The sequence below is a fragment of the Neophocaena asiaeorientalis genome, unplaced genomic scaffold (assembly GCF_003031525.2).
Source record: "Neophocaena asiaeorientalis asiaeorientalis breed wild unplaced genomic scaffold, Neophocaena_asiaeorientalis_V1.1 scaffold146, whole genome shotgun sequence".
Taxonomy (NCBI): Eukaryota; Metazoa; Chordata; class Mammalia; order Artiodactyla; family Phocoenidae; genus Neophocaena; species Neophocaena asiaeorientalis.
The window spans coordinates 2,484,692-2,508,831 of record NW_020172676.1 but is presented as its reverse complement, the minus strand read 5'-3'; the positions used below and the strand labels follow the sequence as shown (position 1 = coordinate 2,508,831).

At 35.0% G+C, this 24,140-nt stretch overlaps 1 protein-coding gene across 15 annotated transcripts in view; it reads right to left on the bottom strand.

Annotated features, from left to right (window-relative positions):
• The window catches only part of PAM (peptidylglycine alpha-amidating monooxygenase), a 280,942-nt gene that overhangs the window by 48,898 nt on the left and 207,904 nt on the right, over positions 1–24,140 (bottom strand). For all 15 annotated transcript variants that reach the window (XM_024739687.1, XM_024739688.1, XM_024739683.1 and 12 more), the window contains 7 exons: positions 16,528–16,576; positions 15,109–15,176; positions 13,960–14,040; positions 13,609–13,685; positions 13,187–13,290; positions 7,062–7,246; positions 5,922–5,987 (listed from right to left, as the gene is read on the bottom strand). In XM_024739687.1, the coding sequence (XP_024595455.1) occupies positions 5,922–5,987; positions 7,062–7,246; positions 13,187–13,290; positions 13,609–13,685; positions 13,960–14,040; positions 15,109–15,176; positions 16,528–16,576 (630 nt within the window). The remainder of the gene's footprint in view (positions 1–5,921; positions 5,988–7,061; positions 7,247–13,186; positions 13,291–13,608; positions 13,686–13,959; positions 14,041–15,108; positions 15,177–16,527; positions 16,577–24,140) is intronic.

Sequence of the window (24,140 nt, the reverse complement as noted above, 5' to 3'; positions counted from 1 at the left end):
TATTGAGAATGCTTGGAATAAGCTAAGAAGATGCTACTAAAATCATTTGGAATTTATTAGGGGATGAAGGGAGTGTCCTATTTTGAACAACAAAGGAATATAAATTTTAACTACTAAGCCCAGCCTGTGTTTCGCTCTTCTCATAAATGGTTTATCAACTGTTACTTTAATAAGCTTTTACAGTAGACTACTGTTGTGTTAAGTTGCAACGTTGTTCCCTTGATTCTGCTTATTTGATAAAACATGCCAATGGTAATTCATTTTTGTTAGCATAAAACCATTGTGAAATTATTGTTTCACAGAAGGTGTCTGAAGACCTTTAACTATCTGGGGCCATGGAGTGTTTTCCCTCTACAAATTGTATTTTTGTTATATTCCTCCTGCTTTGGGAATATAGTAGCTCATGCTGACCTTTGAGTATAAAGACTGATTATATGAGGGCATGAAGACTACAGTGAGAAGAGTTTGGAGCAAACTGAATAAAACATGCTAAAGGTCCTATCTGCAGCAAAAGAAATGCTGTCCAGAGAATAACGTACAATAACAAGGACATACTGGTATTGCAGATTTGACTTTCAATTCTGCCTTGAGGTTTTTTTTGTTAAAAAATTAATCAATTAATTTATTTTTGGTTGTGTTGGGTTCTCGTTGCTGCACGCGGGCCCTTTCCAGTTGCGGCAAGCGGGGGCTACTGTTCGCCGTGGTGCGCGGGCCTCTCACTGCGGTGGCCTCTCCCGTTGTGGAGCACCGGCTCCAGGCGTGTGGGCTTCAGCAGTTGCGGCTTGCAGGCTCTAGAGTGCAGGCTCAGTAGTTGTGGCGCTCGGGCTTAGCTGCTCCGTGGCATGTGGGATCCTCCAGGACCAGGGCTCAAACCCATGTCCCCTGCTCTGGCAGGCAGATTCCCAACCACTGGCCACAAGGGAAGTCCCTGCCTTGAGTTTTTTTAAGACATAAAATCTTCCCAATACAACTGACGTAAGTTTCAACAGTAGATCTATACTCTGAATTTTAAAGGAGAGAAACACCCAAATTCAGAACTCCTAAATGTAGTTGTATAGATTCGTGCTTGAAGCTGGCATGCCTTTTAGTTTCAGCCCACATTCCTTGCCTAAACAATGTTGATAGAACGTTCAGGTTGTACCTTTAGTATAGTGAACATATATAAAAAAATCATAATGCATAAGAAATAAAGAGAAAAAAAACATGCCTTAGTTTCCTAAAAGTGCCAACCAGAACATATAAGTAAAGGATACATTTGTGTGTGAAAAATCTCCACATCTTTCTCATTCTGTATAGTCTCCTAGGATTCATTTCCTCCACCCAGAATCACTGTCTAGTTGGGTTTTATTGTTTAGCTTATTGTACTTATTACATACACAGGGAGTTCTTTACTTACAACGTTTTCAAAGCTTGGTGACATTTCCATTTGTTTTGAATAGCCATTAGTGCTTTTCTGCATAGAAGCAGGCATAATCAACTCATTCACCTAAGCTCACCTGTAGACAAATAGGCTATTTTCAAAGCACTATGGGCAGGAATATACACATATTATGCAGTCATTAAAAATCCTGCACGCCAATAATTTTTATAGTTGGAGGAAATATTCAAGATATGGTATTTTAAAAAGAAGATACAAAAATGTGTATATATTATGATCTAAATATTTTAAAAATAATATACATATATATGTAAAATATATTTCACACAGGGTATACATATACACCCATATTTCTGGGGATTATGGATGATTTTTGTTTACTTCTTAATACTTTTCTATAACTTCCATATATTCTATAATGAATATGATTAAAAAATTCTAATAAGCATTATTTTAAAAAAATCTCTTCAGATTTAATTAAAGCCTCATTAAAATGTTTTCCACTTAAAAATGAATTATTGGTGACCATCACCAAGTTGTGCTGCCTTCCTGTCCCTGCTGTAGTGAGAGGTGGCTTAAAAAACACCTTCAAGTATACCACTCTTGCTTGATACATCTCTTTCCTGCTAACTTTTTGACTATGATTTTTGGCAGAAGAATAAATCATCTACAGCAGCTCAAAGAAACGCAAAGCAAAGTAAACTGGGCTCAGAGAGGTAGACTAAACTATCCTGAAGGAAGAGCCTCGGGGGTTCCTCTGAAGCACATTAGAGGCATTTTAAAACACCTAACACTGATCAATACTCCCCAACAAAATTAACCAAAACGAAATCTCCAATTAGAGCAGCAATTCTAGGGTTACACTCTTGTTTAAAATAATGAAGTGGGTCTTCCCTGGTGGCACGGTGTTTAAGACCCCCCCTGCCAATGCAGGGGACATGGGCTCGAGCCCTGGTCTGGGAAGATCCCACACGTCATGGGGCAACTAAGCCCGTGCACCACAACTACTGAGCCTGCAAGCCACAACTACAGAGCCTGCACTCTAGAACCCATAAGCCACAACTACTGAGCCCGCGAGCCACAACTACTGAAGCCCATGCACCTAGAGTCCATGCTCTGCAACAAGAGAAGCCACTGCAATGAGAAGCCCGCGCACCGCAACGAAGAGTAGCCCCCCTTCGCCACAACTAGAGAAAGCCCGCACGCAGCAACAAAGACCTAATGTAGCCAAAAATAAATAAATAAAATAAATTTATTAAAAAAAAGTGTTTTCCACTGTTGCATGATCCAGGACAACCTGATAGGTAAAGATGTCCATATAATGAGGTTCCTCTGGTGTCTCCATAATTATACTTTTTGAGATAGAGTCTGAGATACATTTGCCTTCGGCCAAATTTTGTTCAAGAGGCAGCAAAGGCAGACGAGGATGCTGCAGCAGGTTAGTGCGCTTGTGAGTAAGCACAGGGTGGGCAATTCTACATGGATTCACACAAAACTCAGATGGCTCTTTCAAACTAGTTAACTTCTGGTCAAGGTTAATATTCTGGTGAAAATTAATAGCTAGCAATTTTAGTGATAAGAATTTCAAAAGAAATAAAACACATACTTCTCCTGCAGAAATAGAGTATTAGATAAACCTGTGTTAAATAGATTATTAGTTTGCTTTGGTTTTTTTTTTTCTCTCCATGTTGGAGGTACCTACTACTTCCCGTCCATTTGTGGCACTGCTACATTTCTTTTTTGCAGCCTATGGCATATGAGTCTTTCTCTCTCTCTCTTTTTTTCTTTACTACCTCAGTAAAGGTCATCCCTTCTTTCCAACACAGCATTTATGACATATCATGACCTTTATCTTCCTATCTGCTTTGCCAATGTATTAAGACAGGAAGCAAAAAAAACAATATTGTTTGTATTATCCAGGTAGAACTTTCTCTATTATTTAGTCACTGATGGGTGACTTGCCTTTGGTTACATGTCCTCTTATGTTTTGGGTCTTTTCTTCCCTGCCCCTCAACTGTTCTATTTCCAATGGGAGTTTTATATCCTGTGTGACCAACATAGATGTTGTCTGTTAGTTTATGGCTAGCACAACTGAAATAATTCAGGGCTTTTATGTATCGGATATTTAAAATATTGAAAGAGTCAATACAACCAGGAGGAGTACTTGAACATAACTTGTTTTTGCCAGAATACCAAAATAAGGCAAAGGGTTAAGTCTGAGGGATTTCTTTAAAAATCAGCCTACATGGTGTAATTTATTTGAATAATTAGAGCCCTCCTATCATCTACTTGGTCAATTTAACACCCCAGGGAATGAATACAAATAGACATTTTGTGCAAACAAACATCTCTGAGAAGAATGGGATACTCTCTCAGTAATGAGTAGATTTGCCCTGTGTATTGCAAGGAGATAGATTGATCTAACTAGCAAGTCAAATAAGCTATGTGTACAAATATGCATTTGGAATATTTCTATATTTCTCTTTAAATTCCAGGCTGGTGATCCCCAAAGACTAATGGAATAATAGAGAGGCTACAATGGCCATTGAAATAGCTTTTGGTGAGGTATTTGTCTTCACATAATCTAGGAGGTGACATTCTGATGGACCTACCAATTTCAACATATGAATGCCACAGCCTATTTTCTGCAGTATGAAAACTGAGTCAGACTACTGTTTTTTTCTTCCCAAGTTAAATCACTTTACAGCATTTTTATTCATAAGTAGAATAAAATGGTAACTACAGGAAAATAATTTATGTATCCACAGAATTCTTCTCTGAAACCATTAAGACTATACTGGGTATATAGCCCAATATATCAATAAACATATAAGGGTATATTTAAGCTTCTTAATACTATATGTATATGCTATCAAACATAAAAGGGTAAATGAATGGCAGTATATGAAAGTGTATTAAAGGATTTGGTTTTTAGGCATACATGACACCATCTAAAATCCTATGGTTTGAAAAGAACAGATTAAATCTAATATTTAAGGTTCCTCTGCTAATAAAACCTCAGTGTTTCTAATCTTTCAGGGGTTTCAATGTCTTTCTTGATCAACTCATGTAACTTCAAAAGGAAAAAAGTCCAGCCTCAGTTTCCACAGAAAAATTTTACAAGCTGCACCTACTAAATGGTGATCTCATTCCACACTGTACCACATATGCTGGTATTTGGAAATGTGTTCTAAGATGACTCCAATTATTCCAAAGACATACAGTTCAAACAGTGTGTGCAATGTCAAAATAATTCATTTTAAGTCTGATTAAATTTCTGGACAGTTATAGTAAACACTTAAAGCTACTATATTTAGGCTACAATTATTGACTTCCTTACAAATTATATACACAGGATTGACAAATTTAGCTATTTTAATTCATACTCAATAGTTCAGTAGGAACCACTTAGCATAAATTATTCACTATAAAATCATCTCCCTTTTTTTGACTTAATACAAAAATAGAAACAACTTCAAGCTAAGTTTATTTTTAGGCCACTTTGTTAGAATGAGATGTTATGGAACATATTCTATATAATTTCAAAACTTTTATATTACAGTTTACCCTATTCTCCTTTCAGAATGCATTTTTTTCCTTTAAAAAGTCTGAGTTTTTAATTTTGCAAATACTATTAGTGCAAGAGTACTATCTTTGACCTAGACTTAACAGAACACATTTTGAATAATTCCTACAGTGGTTTACAATACCCAAAGAGTCACAAATTTCTGTAAGTTGCTAATAGAAAAATCCTATCTATTTCCTATACACTTTATGTTGTCAACAGAAGCATGTTTGCATTAACATTAAACTAATGCTTTTAAATATATTACATCTAGGCCAAAAACGACTTGATAACATACTTCAACACCTAACACAAAGTACTATGTTCCAATTTAACTGGCAAGAAAGCAAGATTCAGGAGAATAAATTTTCAGTGCCAGCAAATACAGTATATGACCTACAACATCAAATATTACCACTTTAAATAAATAGAACAGAGGAAGAATGAAGCTTTCCTAACTCATCAGATGGCAACTTAACACAAAACTACAAATGCATAAGATGATAATCCCGCCTACCTTAACTGAAGGCAGAGAAGAGTGACTTAAAAGAGGCAAGATATGTTTAATTCTTAATTTCTTTTTTCTTGAACCTCAGATATAGTTATGAACACACCATACAAAACATACAAGAATTTAAATGTTAAAGGTCATAAGGTTTCAAAAGCATCCCACTGATTGTTTCTAATGATTATATCTGCACTTACTTGCACTATATATAAAAGTTACAACATTAAATAAGGTAAAACAAAGACAGAAAAATCTAGTGGGACTAAATTACATTAATACTTTTATTTTCAAAGCCAAAGTGCAACATTTGACCATTTTCTCATGAATTATGTATTATATAAAATCAGCAATATGTAGGGTATTAGGCTGATAAAGAAAGACCTAAAATACCTCAATAACTTTAAAATTTGGTTGCCTATTTGGATAAGGAATACTTTTATAGGCCTAGTTACAGAAGTTAGCATACATACCCTGTTCTAACACTTCTTCTCGTTTTGGCTGCTGTAGTATAGAAGTCTTATCTTTATTCACTGTTTCTGTAAAGGATCAAAAGAGCTGAGCATAAATTTGCAGTATATATTACATACTTTAAATAGTTTATTGGAAATATGCTATCAACATAAAAATATTTTCAGGGTCTTGTATTTCATAAAAACAGTAGTATTATGAATTGATATGGTAGAAATGCTCTAATTCACAAAAAACTCTAGCATAACTACAAAGTACCAGACTCTGACTTAATAACCGGATCAGCTACCCTTTCAGTAATATATAAATGATGCAGAATTTTAAAGATGCATTAATAAAACTGCTTGTATTTTTTAAAAGTTGAATCTAGTAATATTTTTAGGGTATTTTCAGAACATTTTAAGGTACATTTTATAAATATATTACGATTTTTATAAATGACTTGATTGCTATGTTAATTTCTTTTATAAAATTTCCTATAGAAAGAAATAAGAAGTTCTGGCATTAAGACTGAACTTGTAATACTCAGTAAAGTCTCAGCATACTTCCTCCAATAAAACAGTATGTGGGTTTTGCAATTTTAAACTAAAGAAGTGACAATCAATATGACCATTTTGCAGAGGAACAGTAAATTAAAGAACAATTTAGAGAATGAGACCAAAAAGACTAAGGCTAGTAATGCCTCATAAATCAAGGACTGTTCTTTGCTTGAAGACTCATTCAACAGATAATTTAGGGTATGGTCGGAGATGATAACCATTTTCATTGGCAAACTGTAGCACTCTGTAGAACATGGTGTATAAATTCATAAACTGAATCATTCATTACTGGTTATGGGAAGAATGAAACGAGGAAACTAGAAACACAAATTAAATGAAGAAAGATCTACATTTATGGAATTGGTCTCAAATTAATCTGTTTCATCACTAGTTGAGAGTTTTCACTTTAACTGTTTTGATGGGGGAATGTCAGGAGGGGAGATAGAGGATAAAGAGGGAAAAGAGGGAATCAGATTATGTGTACATATGCGACTGTTTGACAGAAGGAGGATGATTTTAAACATTAATCATATAGTCAAGTGAGACATAAGAAAATATAAAATACAAAATCATACGTTGATTTAAATTAAACATCAATTTTACCTTTGTGATGTCCATGCATCATAACCATATCAGACTTCACAGGAATTGGAATGTTGGCCTCTGGTGGTATGGTTCTGAACAAATCCGGAGCGATATTCTGTGTACAGGTCATGAAAGAAACTGCATGCTTGGCTTCCATGTAATACATAATGTATAAGTTGCACATTTCATCACTAGATGTGCCACTGCAGGCAAAACAAAAAAACAAAAAAAGAAAACCCAAAAAAACCCCAACCAAACAAACAAAAAAACCCACAGACATGACAAATCAGTCATTCACATAAAACACATTCTTAATGCAAGAAAAATGCAACCGGTAAATCTTCCAACAATGGATTCAAAGATGGAAATATTGTACATTTATTTTATAGCTTTCATTAAAACCCATCACAGTTTTCAACATCAAAAGCACACTGTCAAAGGCATATTTCCACTTAATAATGGAGTATTCTTTTGCAGTCACTCCATGGACATCACCAAATACTACTGACGGTAATGGCATTTCAGTTGCAATGAGATGCTTTCTTTCCTCTTCTAAATCCTTTTATTCTTTAGTCCTTCTTCTATTTGTTAAAACTCATAGATTGAGTAAAGTATTTTTCTTATGGAAAATCTTAATTATTTACTTAATAACAAAATTCAGAACAGTTCAACAGAAACACCATATATTAATTACAAGTTTATATGAAAGTGGCTTTTTCCATTTAACCGTTAGAGTCAGGGATCTTGGTTTTGGTAACTGCCTGTTCCTCAGGGTGAGATGAATCAAGAATCATATGTTGATACTAAGACATCACAAACGTTATCTCTGGTATCTGACTTGGCACCTTGACTTCTATAGCAGGGAAGAAAAGAACGCCTGAGGAATGATACAAAATGAAACCAGGCCTAATGTCTTCTAAGGGCTCAGACCTGAATGGGGTAGTGCCGTACAACTGAATAACTCAACGTTAAAGACCGATTTTAAAACAGTGGGGTGGTCATTTCCAAGAAAAAGTTCCGAATAATATAAATCATGCCTAATAGTTTATAGAACATGTTTTCTTCTTCCTCAATTCACATGGGTTACTAGGTACACCTTCACATAAACCACCTTTTATATACCAGCGTGGTTTGGGCAAAGCAACATTTCCTTTTTGGTGTTAGTTCTGACAATTTTTAGCAAGCCTCTACTAATAAAAAAACAAGCTCTGAAATGGATTATTTGCCATACAGAAATACATCAGTGTTGATTTTTCCAGCAATGTCATGCGGCACTTATTTCCTCTCCATAGCAACAGTAATGACATCAGCAAGGGAAGGAAAAAAAAGAAAAATCTTTTCCAAACAGGGATGTGGTTCCTCTAAGCTCTGAAAATGTAGAGCCCGAGAGACCACAGGAATGAGCCCCTGTTATGGGAAGCTCCGTTTGTGCTTTTGAAAATAATTTGTCTTCTCACTCTCTGAATCTGATACCTGCCAGTGTAATTGCCTTTCCCATGAAATAAAAGCAAACAGTGAAGTGCAAACCCAAGCAAACACCTGTTCACTACACACATCTTCATGTGTCAAAATGCCATTGCTAAGAATTACATTTTAGCAGCTTTGGAGTTGGTCAGAAAATTATGTGCTATAAAAGGAATGGCTGGTTGCCAAAGTAATAAGCCAGAGCTCCCACCATATTATCCACTCTCCCCTCATTCAAAATGAGGAAAAAGGTATAGATCAAGAGAGTGAAATGAGGGAAAAGTAATTTAAGATGTGGCCCTGGCTTAGAAAACCTTGAATCATTGTGCAGAGAGGGAAAGCAAAATGAAACCTTCCCAAATTAATGAAAGGAAAAAAACTGAATAAATTTGTATGGTAATAAATGAAACCTGCAATTAACCAATGGATAGATCCTTCCATATTTTTTGTTTGGGAATGTCATGCCCATGTTCATCTCTAAACACATGTGATTTTGTGAAACAGCCTAATCGGCTCACTAATATAGCTCATTTAAGGTATTAACTCTATGATACAATATTGAGCTGATTAAACAATTTAAGAATCTTCGCAATCACAAAGAAAATTTCATTAAACAGCTGAAGAAAAAGAAAAGAGTCATACTTTATTCCTTTCCATCTATAATTGAACTTGTAGTCAAAGTAACTCTGAGTTCCTATCTGACACAGAAACTATCATATCCTAAACATGGTAGGATTCAAATCATTGTTAGCATCAGCAACACAGTGTGCCTGTTTTATTCCACATTCATCTTTCTTTCACCCAAAAAATATCTGACTTTAAACCAAACTGCTTTCTATGTTCCTAAGGGAGAACTGTGATACATCTACCCTTCTTCTCCATAGAGAACAACATATGCAATGCAACTCTGTCAATCTAATGCTTGTTAACATGAGAAAGTATGGAGGGACACTGTGTTCAGACTTCTGCGCTGGCTCTGCTGAATGGTCCTTTCAACACTCCCTAATGCCAATGTGATTCCCTAAATGATGACGGCTGGCATCACCTATATCCCCAAATTACAGTGGTGTATTTCTTTCCTCTTCATGCATAATAAGGTGCTTAAGTGAGAACTACTTCTTTTATATAGGATAGCTTTAAATCTGACAAAGTCTGGTGAGCCTGAAAATAGTACATGCTCAATAAATACATGTTGAATGAGGAAGAAGAAACAATCTATCTTAACAGATGTTTATAACGTATTACAGCATAACCTGTTACCCCTAATACACCATACTGCTGAGTCAGGTCAATATTACAAACTCAATTTACAGCATTTCTGAAAAATATTGAGGTCTATCTGTTTATCTATCTTTCTTTTATCTATCTATCTGTCAGGGTTTTTATAAAAATATATCATTTCATATTATAAAGATATGTAATTGACATTTAAGAAAGTATCAAATATTGTGAAATGTATCATTTATAAAAACCCAAATATTATGGAACACCATGACTATGTTTCAGACAGTGATACTCCACTCTGGTGATTCCCTCATCCCTAGCCCCTGCCCCTTACACTCAACAGATGCTACACTTGAAAATAACCAATGACAATAAAAGACTAATTTTGGAAAGAAATATGAACAGGTGCTAGACTTGAAAATAACCAATGACAGCGAAAGACTAATTTTGGAAAGAAATATGAAAACTTTAAAGAAGTTATTTTACAAAGCTTGGAATTGTTTCTTAAGAGGTTTCATGGTACTTTAAAACTCGTACATTAAGAGGCTATTGATCATATAACTTTATTTGCATATAATACACTTTAAATGCCGATTAAACTGTTGTGCTTGGTAACTACAAATATATATTAGACCTGCTCATATGTATATGAAATAACTGGTCCCAAATGAAAAATATCACCAACAAACTGACCAAACTGGTAAATATTATCTACCAATTCTCAAGAATTAATTTAAAATTTTAGCATATACACTTTTAGGCAAATTAGCTGACTTAATTAGCTTATTTGGCTGACTCAATTAAATTCTTTGTTTGTTGTTTAAACTTGACTAAACATCTGAAATGAATTTAGAGGAGCATCATATTTAATATAAAATATGTAATGCAGTCAGGTAGAAAATATTGCTTCTTGGTAGGTTAATTAGTACTATATTGTCAATATATACATTAGTGCAACTTTGCCTAAGATATATTATTCATATTTACTATTTAAAAAGAAACATAATATATCTGGATTTAAAATGTTACCATTAAGTAAATTTATTAACATAATTTGTCTTAAATTCACCTGTTTTTTAATGGTTATATTTTGAGATGAATCCCTCGTATGGAAAAATCTGTCCCTAGTTTTTTAAGGGCTTTTCATTAGTTAACTATGACTGCTCTACTTAAGCTAAGTTTTCTCCAGTCCTAAAATTTCTAGCTTAATACAGAGTTAAGCTAGGATTGGGTAGAAGAATCACTCAAGTGAAAATCTTCCTAGTAGGCCACTGATGGTACAATTTTCCATTAAAACCTAGTTTCCAGGTGGCTGCAGAACAAGAAGGTAAAAAATTTGAAGCCCATTTTTCTTCCAGTGCTTGAAGGGGGCATCTGCTGGCTCCATATGACCTTTGGGTAAGTGGGACTTGTATTTAAGTCAGCTTCATGCTCAGGGCTCAAACCTGTGCCAGTGGGAGTACATGTTTGTGTATGTGGGTTGCGGGTTAGATGGGAACAGAGAAGAGAGAGAGGAGATTTACAGAGTATCATTTAATTTAAAAGACATCATAAAAATACTAGTTTTCTCTTTATACTGGTTACATTCTCAATTGTGATTCTATAGTACCCTATGGAGGTGGTACCTTTTACTTTACAAAACAGATGCATTATTGTTATTACTAAAAAGCATATTAAGTGCTATAAGAATGCTTTGCATTATTATGAGGATTTAATTCATATTTAAGTTTATTCAAAATTTTCTGCTTCCTTAGTTTAAATTAAATATTCAGAATATGGATTCACCCAATAAGTTAATTTCCTGTAATTTCTTTCTATTTCATTTACAAAGTGGCATTTTCTTTAGTCCACATGAGAGTTACAAAAAGATAGATTGGTATAGTCATTTTAGGGTATTATTTTAAAGCAAAATGCACATTTTAAAAAAAACTACAATTATTCTGGACTCATGAAACCGAAAGAGGCCCCTAGAGATCACTTTGGCCTCTCATCCTGGTACTATAACAAGTCATTAATTTCTATGGCTGATAACTGCCTCACAGAGGATACTCAAAGGATAGAATCTGGCCAAAGTTACAAGCCCTCCAAAACTGTACAGGAACCTCTAAGCAAAACTATTCTACTTATTCCACACTTAAACTTGTAAGCTAGTACAAAGAATGTGTTGAAAGGGTTTTTTTTAATCCTTTGTTTATCTATTTCAAAGGTTAATAAAATAACCAATGGCGTTTAAGTTAAGTTCCAGACGCTCTACACTTCATGTATTTAAAGATTGTTAATAAGTGAATTATTAGACTTTTCAAATCTAATTATGTCTACTTTGTCAGTCCTTTTGTTACCATTTTATGTAACTCAATAATTTTATTGCTTTACTCAAGTCTCCTTCCCAAATTTATCAGAGTCATCCAAAAGCAAAGCTGTTAAAAACTTCTTATTTAATATAACTTGATGACTTTTTTCTATATGTTTTATCTTTAGCCTTAAAAGTGATGCTTATTAATACAAAACCCTTTTAGACTGACATAAAAAAGTCCTATTCCACCATCTCAAATGCTTTTTTTTTCTTTTACCTGCATCAGTACCTTTTCTGTTTCCCCTGACAACCAATAGCTAGTGTTGTCATCGTAAGAATCATCTTCTGTGCATCTAATGCATATTTTCAGACGCCTATTCTCTGTAACTTCTCTTTGATCAAAAGATAAATGGTTTAAAGCTCCATCTTCTAGGTGGCATCATAAATATTTTATAACCTAGTTTAATATGGAAAGGAGGCTCCTTGGTTCTTTTCTAACAGAAAGAAATGATAAGAGACTTTATCTTTCATTTTTAATTTAGGCAAACCTTTTTTGAAACAATTCATAGTGTTTTGAAAAATTTACTTGGTGTTATAAAGTATACTTATTTCAAAGCAGCTCAGTATTTTGAAAATTATTTTAAAATTCAACATTCTCTTATGGAAAAGGTACTGCATAGTATTATTCTCATTTGGTTTCTTATCTGGAAAACAATGAATACACAAAAGTTTTAACAGGTAGAAAAAAATCAATGGTTCTGAATAATTAAGGGCCACCACTACATGCAAAACCTATATAATCACCTAAAGTTGAACACAGGGCAAAAGGACACTTGAGAAAAAAAAAATTATAATCATTATATTTTTCTTTATTAAGATGTACAGGAAGTAATACACACTCTTGTGGCAACTATAATATGTAGAGGTGTGATCCTGAAGGTCTTGAATAAGCAGGAAGAAAGGAAGCATGAAAAAGTAAGCACATGTTCTGGAGTTTATCTAAATCAATCAGTTCTAAAATCATAAAATGCTATAGTTTGTTGTAATTGTTCATAATAGAGAAAAATGTGCCTGCCATTCATTCACAAAGATAACTGTCACCTATACTCATGCCTTGTCCTAATGAAAATCATTTTAAATAGTGGAATTTGTGAAATCATACCCAATGTGTGTGGCTTCTGTCCTTCCTTCACCAGTGAATACACATCTTGCAGCCAGTATGTCACCGAAACTAACATCTACTGGGTGTTCTACAGGGTAGAAAGCCTGCAAAGAAGACAAATACAATGATTCATTAAAATTCTCAATAAAACCCAGAACCACATGCCTTAATAACGTGAGGCTTGGGGCACCCTGGGTAGAGAGGATGAACACACACTTCACCACCCTGCTTATAAATATTAAGAGAACTGATAAGGAAACCATCAAGTTGGAAAAGAGGTTATACACAACTTAGATATACAGTAAAGGTAGATTTAGAGATGTTTAGATCCTAGAGAAACTCACAAGGGCTCTATGAGGGTTTTTAAAATTACTATCTGATTAATGTTTTTTTCTCTCAAAATTGTACTAGATTCTACACACCTGTGGCAGCTGGGGGCTTTGGTGTCCAATCAGTGTCCACTGTCCATTTCTTACTCTGTATCCACTTACTACCTTACCTGTAATGAACACAAATTATAATTATATAAGGTATTAGAAAAATAAAAGGCATTATTTTTCTTATTTCAAAATAAAATATGAATATTTTCAGAACTCCAAATGCTAGGCATTTTCATGAAAAAAATATGATCAAAAAACATGCAGAATTTTAAGGTATTGCACAAAATCTCTTTCACTGAAACAGATTTAAGGTCAAATATAATTTACATTTTACATTTATAGCATTAGCAAGGACAGTGGTATATCATCTAATATGTAGTTTAAAGTTCTTACCTAAATGGTGAGTGTGAACTCTGTAGGCAAAGACATGCATTGGATACTTTTTATAATGGCATGAAATATCAGAATTCACCACTGTTAGAAATGAAAACACAGAAAAAAGTCACTATTCAACTGGAAAATAACATTATTCTTGACTAAAAGTATGTATAGAGTATTCACAAGTAGCTAAGCATGGGGGTTTTGAGTAAACATACACTCAGCAGATATTAAGCACTTATTATGTGCCAGCTACTTTACTAAGATGAGTTAAGAACCCCTTACCCTCATATTTTATTTCACTCATAAACAAAATGACTAGGCCAAATCAACAGTGAAAACATAGGCTTAATTTGATATCTTTATCACGAAATTTACACAGTTGAAAAAGCTTAAACTTTTATTTTTAGAACAGAAGGATTTTTGAAAAATTGATTACAGATACCTAAGACAACAAGATTGACAGTTCCTGTTGAGAAGGAAACATTTCATATACTTCTCCTTCCTTGCAGACTAACACATAGTAGCTATTCAATAAACGTCTTTTAAAATAAGCCAATGAAAAGTAATGAGATCATACTTGTCATTAACTTTAAAAGATTCCCAGTAAGAACAAACAAACAATATTTAATATGACACTTTCACCAAAGGATAAGATATACTGATGAATAATATTATATTTATTCCAATAGCTTTTTGTAAGTTTAGGAGAAATCAGCTATTATTATCCCCATTTTACAAATGGAGAAATAAGCCCAGTAAATCTGTGTTCAAAGACTTGAGTTGCACCTGGATTTACTGGCTTTTGATTCTGAATCTGATATTCTCTGCAGTAGTTTATGCCACAGTATGATATGAAATTTGTTTCTGGCATCAGAAGAATGGATGATTGATTTGTAAAATACTCAAGAATTATTCTTTAATTTGTATAACCCTCTACTTACCCATGGGCCTCAATTCTTAGCATAAAAACTGGAAAATAATAAACTACTGGCTTGGAATAATACAAAAACCTATTTTAACTCCAAGGATAATAAAGAACTGGTGTATTTTTCAGGGACTCAAAAATATTGGTCATTTCAAGTGTTTTGAAAAATATACTGTAAATCCATTCTTAAAGATTAGGTAATGAGGTAATGGTAATTCTGAAAGATCATTACTCACCTTTCTCTCCTGCTGGTATAACAGTGTCAACAGACATCATAAGGTACATGCCAGCAATTAAAGGCTGTCTGAAGAAAACAGTAATATTTATCTCAACTATTTGCAAAGTCAAAACTATTGCCTTGGAAAAATAAGGTATACTTCAATACATTGGTCTGTAAAATATGATTCATGTGAAAATTAAAATAATATGGTAAAAGAGGTAGAATATATATTTTTTTCTGGAGAAAACTCTACTTTCTTGGGCAAATAATACACATTTTTGTGGCACAGTAAATGTGGAAGGCAGTCTCTTAGTGGCTCCTGTGATGGTTAATTGTATATGTCAAGTTGGCTAGGCTGCAGTGCCCAGTTGTTTGGTCAAGCACTAATTCAGATGTTGCTGTGAAGGTATTTTTTAAGAAGTAGTTGATATTTAAAACACTGACTTTGGGTAAAGCAGATTATGGTCCACAACGTGGGTGGGTCTCTTAAGGGAAAAGACTGAGGTCCCGGGAAGAGGAAGAAATTCTGCCTCCAGACTGTCTTTGGACCCAAGATTGCAATATTGATTCCTGCCAGGATTTCCCACCTGCCAGCCTGCCTTGAATATTTCAGACTTGCCAGATCGGACAATTGTGTGGGTCTATTCCTTAAAGTAAATCTCAATTTCTCTTTCTCTTTCATTCTCTCTCTCTCATACATTCTGTTAGTTCAGTTTCTCTGGAGAACCCTGATCTATACAGCTCCCAAAGACCCACAGCTCTGACATTCGTGCCCTTGTCCAATCTTCTTCCCTTGATGTGGGCTGGACCTAGTAACCAGACCCAGTACTTTGTTATTTCTAACAAACAGAATATAGCAAAAATGACTTCTTTTTTTTTCTCCGCTGGGTTCAGAGTATGAAGATTTGTTGTTAACTATTTTCTTCACCTATCAGGCTTATATATTATATTCAGTAACTTCTGAAATGAGGATACAAAATGACTCTCTGGCTTCCATCCTGCTCACCCTCTTGCTTTCTCCCTTGCTAGCTGTGATGGACACCAGCTGCCATGCTGTGAGCTGCCCTGTTTAGAGCCCACACGGGGAGGAAAGGAGGGAGTCCTCCAGCCCACAGCCAGCAAGGAATTGAATCCCGTCAATAGCCACATGAGAGATCTTGGAAGCGAATCCTCCTCGGTCAAGTCTCCAGATGGCTGAAACCCTGGCCGAGACTTTGACTGCAGCCTTTGTGCGAGACTGCCAGCCCTAGCACCTAGCTAAGCTGTGCCCAAATTCCTGAGCCACAGGAAAAGGAGACAATATTCGTTGTTTTAAGCCACTACGTTTAGAATAATTTGTTATACAGCAATAGGTAACTAGCACAGTGGATTTCCCACTTTTAAGCTCTTGAAGGTCTTAATGTTGTCACTCAGCTAGGATAACAGTAGTACTTACGGCAGGCGTGTAAGGTGTAAGGAAACACCAGAGCAGTCTTTGTGATTATCTGAAAACACACACACAAAATACACATCTTAAATATAAAAATGTGAAAAATGGATTTCAAACTAAAAACGTTAACTAATCACAACCCAATACTACATAAAAAACCCTACATACTTCATTTGTATGGTGTTTTATAGTTTACAGAGTACTTTCATATTCATAAAATCCATTTATTTCCAATGTATCCCAGAGCAACAACAAACCTATCATTTCAAGCAGTCTGTAGCTTTTTTTCTTGACTCATCAAACTGACTAGTTATCTGCTTTCCTGCAGATACACTAAATACTAGTCATAAGCTCACAGAAGAAAGCTGTGGCTTCTCTCTATGCATTATCTGTATTGTTGAAACATCCAGAAAAGTTTGTAAACTGAATGGTTTGTTCCATGGGGCTCCAAACAACTAGCTTTTCTACTTTTCAAAAACTGAAGTAGTCCATAATTTGGGCTTTCAAGATATAACCATTTTTTAGAGTCTGTAATGTCTCAAATTTATGTATAGGGATCATCTTATTTGGTTTCTACGCCTTGTTCATTCCGACCTTCTAAACAGGAACCTGATGTGCATTCTTTTTACACCCTAACATCAGTTGAGAGCTGCTAAGTGTCTGCATCTTTGCCAAGGACACTTCAGAGACCTCTTACAAATCTTCTCTCTTCTTTCTTCGTCTTCTCCAAATAGAAAGAAGGTAAAAATTTAAATTACTCATCCAAATTCTGATCTTTTGAAGTTGCTGATCTCTAACCACAGAGACCATGAAGAGTAACTCAGACTTACTCATTCCTTCCATTTCTGTATATGTTAAATCCTTTCTATTTCACATTTTATTCTAGCAATTATAAAACTCTGTATCTCAACTTTAAGAGTTGATTTTAATGTAACTATTGTGTATGTGTGTGCAAAATTGATAGACTTATATGAGAAATTAAGAGGTGAAATATACTGGACTTCCTTGGTGGCGCAGTGGTTAAGAATCTGCCTGCCAATGCAGAGGACACGGGTTCGAGCCCTGGTCCGGGAAGATCCCACATGCCACAGAGCAACTAAGCTGGTGTGCCACAACTACTGAGCCTGCGCTCTAGAGCCCATGAGCCACAACTACTGAAGCTTGCTTGCCTAGAGCCCATGCTCCTCAACAAGAGAAGCCACTGCAATGAGAAGCCCACGCACTGCAACGAAGAGTAGCTCTGCTCGCCACAACTAGAGAAAGCCTGCATGCAGCAACGAAGACCCAACACAGCCAAAAATAAATAAGTAAATGAATTAATTATTTAAAAAGTGAAGTATACTAATAACAGCACATGCAATAATTCAAGAAAATTTTTTCGTTTCATCTGTAATTCTCATGAGAAAAGCAAACGTAGCTTCACATAAAAATACATAATAACAGGTAACTAACAAAATATGCATTTTTATTTACCATAGATAAAGTTTAGAAAGAAAATATAACAAATCATGTTTAATACTTTGGTAATAAAACACAAAGGAAATGTCTCTGTATAGTATTAAGCTTGATCTTAAAAACAACACAGAAATAAATTCAATGATAAATATTTTATATTTAATCAGTTGGATTTATTTTTGTCATTTTACAAAGGGACTTTATCCAATCTCCTAAATCAATTTCAGTGAGATTTTATTTTCATAATAATTTCACTGTTCTTTTTTTTTAAATTTCAATTGAGTTTTAAATAGATGAGGAGAAAATAATAGCAAAAAGAATAAATTACAGGTTTATCTTAATTTTTGCCTATGCTTTTAAATATAGAAAGGATAACAGTATTTTTTAAATTAATTAAAAAAAATTTTATTTTTTGAGAACCAAGTTTTCCTAAATGTACTGATTGAGATTTAGTAAATATGCCTAGTCTGTACTACTTGCAAAATGATTAGCCATAGAATTTACCCAGAATTACCTAAATATCTCCACTGATCAAAAGAGAAGAGTGGATAGGACTTCCCTGGTGGCGCAGTGGATAAGAATCCGCCTGTCAATGCAGGGAACTAGGGTTCGAGCCCTGGTCCGGGAAGATCTCACATGCCATGGAGCAACTAAGCCTGTGTGCCACAACTACTGAGCCTGCACTTTAGAGCCCGCAAGCCACAACTACTGAAGCCCGTGCGCCACAACTATTGAAGCCTGCACGCATAGAGCCCGTGCTCCGCAACGAGAAGCCACCTCCAAGGAGAAGCCCGCACACCACAACGAAGAGTAGCCCCCACTTGCCACAACTAGAGAAAGCCCGTGCGCAGCAACGAAGACCCAATGCAGCCAAAAATAAATTAAATAAAATAAAATGAGACTAGTGGAAAGTATACCATTAATTCATACCAAACGAATTCTAAACTCCAGACTCACCTAATTAGCTTGGTTGTTTTCAGAAAACATTTCTCCTGTATATAAACAATGTCATATCTATCTTCTAAGGCTATTTTGAGAAATGGTACTCATCCATTCATTCAGTTAATATTCACTGAGCAATTGCTATACTCAGGCGCTGTTCTACACAATGGGGATTCAGTGAAAAACAGTACGTTCAAAATTCCTGCTCTCATGGTGCTTATGCTCTAACGGAAGTGGAGGAGATAGGGAAATGGGGTGGGTGGGACAGGGAAAAACAAAACACCAAATACATAAACATGATAATGTCACACAGTGAACTCAACAGGGTAATATGACACTGGGTAGCTTTTTTATTTACTGTGGCCCAGGAAGGATATGGTGGTCAAGAGGCTGGAGACTGTCCGGGCCATGCAGAGTGTGTTAAGAGCCTGGGTTTTATTTTCTGTCTGCAAAGAAGCCACTGGAAGATTTTAAGCAATGCAGGACAGGATCATATAAGGTGTCCACCTAGCACATTACCTAGCACTTACAGATTACTCACTAATTACTTAATGTCAGATTTTGTAATTTTTTATTTTAATTAACAATATCAAGTGAGAGCTTGTTTTCTCCCTACCATGTCCATCCAAGCAAAAAGTTCTATGTACAATGAGAACTGTCTCTTGGTTTTACATTATATCCTTGTGTTGAAAGAATCAAGTTCATCACATTTTGATATCCAACTTGGCTGATTTTATTTACCATGACTTAAGAAAAAAGTAAATGGGAAAAATAAATAAGTTAACACATTTCAGGAACTATTAAATAAGTTTATTATTAAAGCTGAAATGTGTCACCAAATTAAGAGTAGCAGGAGTGTTACTAATAGTAACATGCCAGCTATTGCCAGTAACAAGGCATCTTCCTGTTAATGTTCTTCATTAGAACTGTCTAAATTGAGTAGATTTTTAGTCAAAGAAAAGCATGAAAATAAGTCAAAAACAAATTTTAATTTGAAGACATTTTCTAAGCACACATCAAAGTTTTCTCTAAATTAAATAATAGCAAATAGCCAATTAAATAATTTCTATATAATTGTTGTCTGTTTGCTTCCCTGTAGAGATTAAAAAGTGAGCCACAGTCTCACCACTCCAGTGCAAAGACAAAGTACCAGGTTTTCTTTTGATCCCACATGTTTATCAACTACATGCCATATTCTGTAAGAAAGTCAAGGATATCACACAATAATAACAAATCAGCTAAAAACTCAAGTAGTAATATGAGATGTTCAACACATTCTGGAGAAAAATATACTGAACTTCTGACTTAATGTATTATAACATAATGACTTTGGGGAAAACTGAATTTTAGAGACTCTAAGTTTTGTCTTAGAGAATGTAAATCTTATATGGGTAGAGGGCTGGTGAATATACACAGATCCAAAGTGAAAATCTTACCTGTTTTACAAAAAACTCCAGAAATCAAAATATACAGAAGGAAAATTAGTGAAGAAATACACTTAAGAGCCACCCTAAATAGAGTTGTTTACATCAAATTTATCTTGTCAATCTGATCCACTGAGTCAGCAAAAAATGAGGCATTCTAAAAACTGCTGTGTGTATGTGTGCCTGTGTGTATGAGTGTGTAGATACTATGCTTTACACTTTAGATAATCATCATTATTTATCCATGGGGTAATAGAATTACACTACTAACTGTGTGACCTGAGGAAATTCTGTTACTTAGTAATGGATAAACATTTTTTTTTTTTTTTTTTGCGGTACGCAGGCCTCTCACTGTTGTGGCCTCTCCCATTGCGGAGCACAGGCTCTGGACGCACAGGCTCAGTGGCCATGGCTCACGGGCCCAGCCACTCCGCGGCATGTGGGATCTTCCTGGATTGGGGCGCGAACCCACGTCCCCTGCATTGGCAGGCGGACTCTCAACCACTGTGCCACCAGGGAAGCCCATGGATAAACATTTTAACAATGATACTTTAGTTGAGAAAAATTCTAGCAGTTATCACAAAGTAAAGAAAATACTTATAAAGCATATTCATATACATTTTAGACATCATTTCAGTCAATTGCTATTTCATAGAGTCCTTATTTCAAAATCAAATTTTATTATTGTAAATCATTGTGATTTCTTCTAGTTCGACTTTCTACAGTTTGACCTAAAGAGCCCATGTGTTTGTATATATACACAGTGAGAAGTCCCAGCAGGAGCAACTTGAACTCCCTCAAACAAGGCTGTCTCGAAGTCTGGAGGGCTCTCGGACCACAGCTATTCCTATAGCAAGTGGCAGCTTTGGAGAGAAGCATATTTCAGCCAAGTGTTTGGTGTGAAGATTATGACCCTTTAACTCCAACATGATCTTTACCACAGTGATGCATTATTATTTCCATAACCTCCACACTGATCTTCCTTCTGGTGAACTCAGAAACTTCAGCTAGTTTTGCATATTTTACTGATGATTTCCCAGTGTGCTCTGACTTGCTTGCCCTTCTATTGTAACACAGTGCTTCAGCCACAAGATATGAAGCCTCATAAGAATTAATTCATTTCAATTCACTAGGCTATAAATGAAATCTGTCTCTTAAAATGGATGAGACTTTAAAGGTTTATTACCATAAAGAAACACATCAGTGCTTCTGCTAATATTTTACCACATAAGATGAAAAACGAAATCAGAACTGAGATAGTTAAGAAACATAGAGAAAATGAACTCAGAGTATCAAAATCATATGCTGGCTGAAAAAGCTAGTCAAAAAGACTAATTCTGTGACTAGAATAAAAGTAAACAAAAGAGAGGAGAGGAAATAGATGGGAAAATTAATGCAGAGCCGAAGAACCAGAGAAGTGGAATCCCACAGCTTAAATAAAGATCGGACAGCAATGAGTGAAATAACTAAAATGGCCTGAAATCACAGGATTGAATTTGTCCTAATGAAAGGCAGAACAGGAAATGAGGACTATTCCCTGATTTATATTTCAGCATAAATATTGTACATTTACAACATACAATATGTAAGATTTGTTGGGTGGAAAGTTTGGAATTAATTTTTACATTTTCATCACACACAGTTATTTGACCATACTGCTTTACAAGATCATGACCAGTTTCAACTAGGTGCTCAATGAGTTCCTTTGTTTAAAACGAGCAGGATCTAGAAAGTTATCTATTTAATACTTGGTAGATTAGTACTCGTGATCAATATTGATACCACTAAGAAACTCCAGTCTATAAATGAGACAATCTATAATATGTAAAGAATGTAGCACTCTATTTGGAGCATAGAAAAAATCCAATAAATATTAGTTCTTCTTCTTCTTATTGGTAGATTCCAAAAAATTTCAGCACATGAATATTTTACTTTTAAGAAATATATTTTCATAGTTATAGGTCAGGAATTTCTTTAACTGAAGAAACTAAAGCACATCAAATTTTTCCAACTTATCAACAGGAATAGAAAAAAGGGGGAAAACATGGGAATATTAAATGAGTAAGGAGACAGTTAAAAAAGGAATTAGAATTGAAATGGTATGTTAAAGATATTGCACAAAATAGATATTTTCAAAATGTAAATAGAAATGCTGATTCAGAAAGGTATGACCTAGGGAGATACAGAAGAGAGTCATCAGTGATATAGTGAAATTGTAGTAAGACATAAACATCATGGTCTGGCTAAAATGAAATTCTTGGATTAGGGACAGTAGGATCTCAAAGAAGTTGATAATACATTGTTTCAAAGGCCTTCCATGACTTTTAGCAATAAAGGTCCCCTTGACCAGACTCAAGACAACCTGCTTCTTTCTGAGTTCTGGGCCAGAAGAAGTTAGTTCAACAGGATTCTGTGTTTGTAGAAAAAAGAGTGAGGCAATTTTTATATTGATACTGAAATTGTTTTTTTAATCTATGTTTATTCATTTATCCTGTACAGCTATCATTATGCAAAAATTCTGACAGCTCTTCTTTCCAGGTATCTTTATTTTAGTCTTCTGCTTCAAAAACAGATTGTTCTTTCACTGTACTGGGCTATAGGTGCACTCTCTCTCCAAGGTATACTGGTGAATACTTGACTTTTAGCTATTAATGTTCTGTGTTTACAGAGGATTGAACCCACTGTTAAAGGGATCTTTCATGATTGCTGTTCTCTTTCAGTGAGAAATACTTTTAGCCTGATTGATTTCAAGATATGATGATGAAACTCCATTCACCAGATAGGTATCAGATGACACTGGGAGGTATATTTCATTTTATGTCATTACCGTCCAGTATAATGTCATATGTATGTACTAGAAGCTTTTGTAATGGTAAAGATATTAACAGTGAAAACATTAAGAGAATCATTTTTAAAAAGAAATGTAAAATCAAGTCTAATAATGCCTTAGAAGCGTATCATGGCATAGGAGGGTACTGCAATACTGTTGGTTGAGTGGTAAGACTTCCGAAGAGTAGTCTGATGATGAAAGAAACAAGTATTTACAGACACTGGATGAAACTTGAAAATAGCACTCAACCCAAATCTAATCTTGAGTAAGATGAAAACTGGATGACCGCTCGCTCCACAAGGGTCTCAGTTTCTCTTTTTCGAGAAATTGCTCTCCTCTGCTTAGGCAGAGATGTATAACCACAGCAAGGTATTTTATCAAATATATAGACTCATAGAATTTCAGAATTGGAAGGGACCCTGGAGATGAAGGAGTTCAAATCTTGCACTTTATAGACAGGGGAAAAGAGGCTACCGAGACTGGGTGTTGGCCAAAGCAATTCAGCTCACTGATGACACACCTGGGTATCAAAACTAATTCTCGAATGTTAGTATTTAGTAAACATTATTTACGTAAAAAAAAGAGTTCTATTTCTTAGAGACTTCCAAAGCATTTTATCTATGAAATGTCCTGAAGTTAAAATAAAGGAATTAAGCAAGAATTGATAAGTAACCAGTGGTACTTAAGGATATCCACTTAAGTAGGAAGTACATTTCTCTTAATGGGAGGTGAATGCATGGGATATGAGGTTATCCATTCCATACTATTTAGCTTGCTTTTCTAATAATAGCTTTTAGTTCCTGCCTGGATTCATAGCTAAGTAGTAAAGTAAGTATGTAGAATAATGCATGATAATAACCTATTACATCTTAGGTCCTTAGAAGTCTGTTGATCTCTCCTAATCTTTCCCTCAAGAGATACACTTCATGAGCTCATCTTGTCCAGGTTGTTTCCTGCTTCAATTAAAA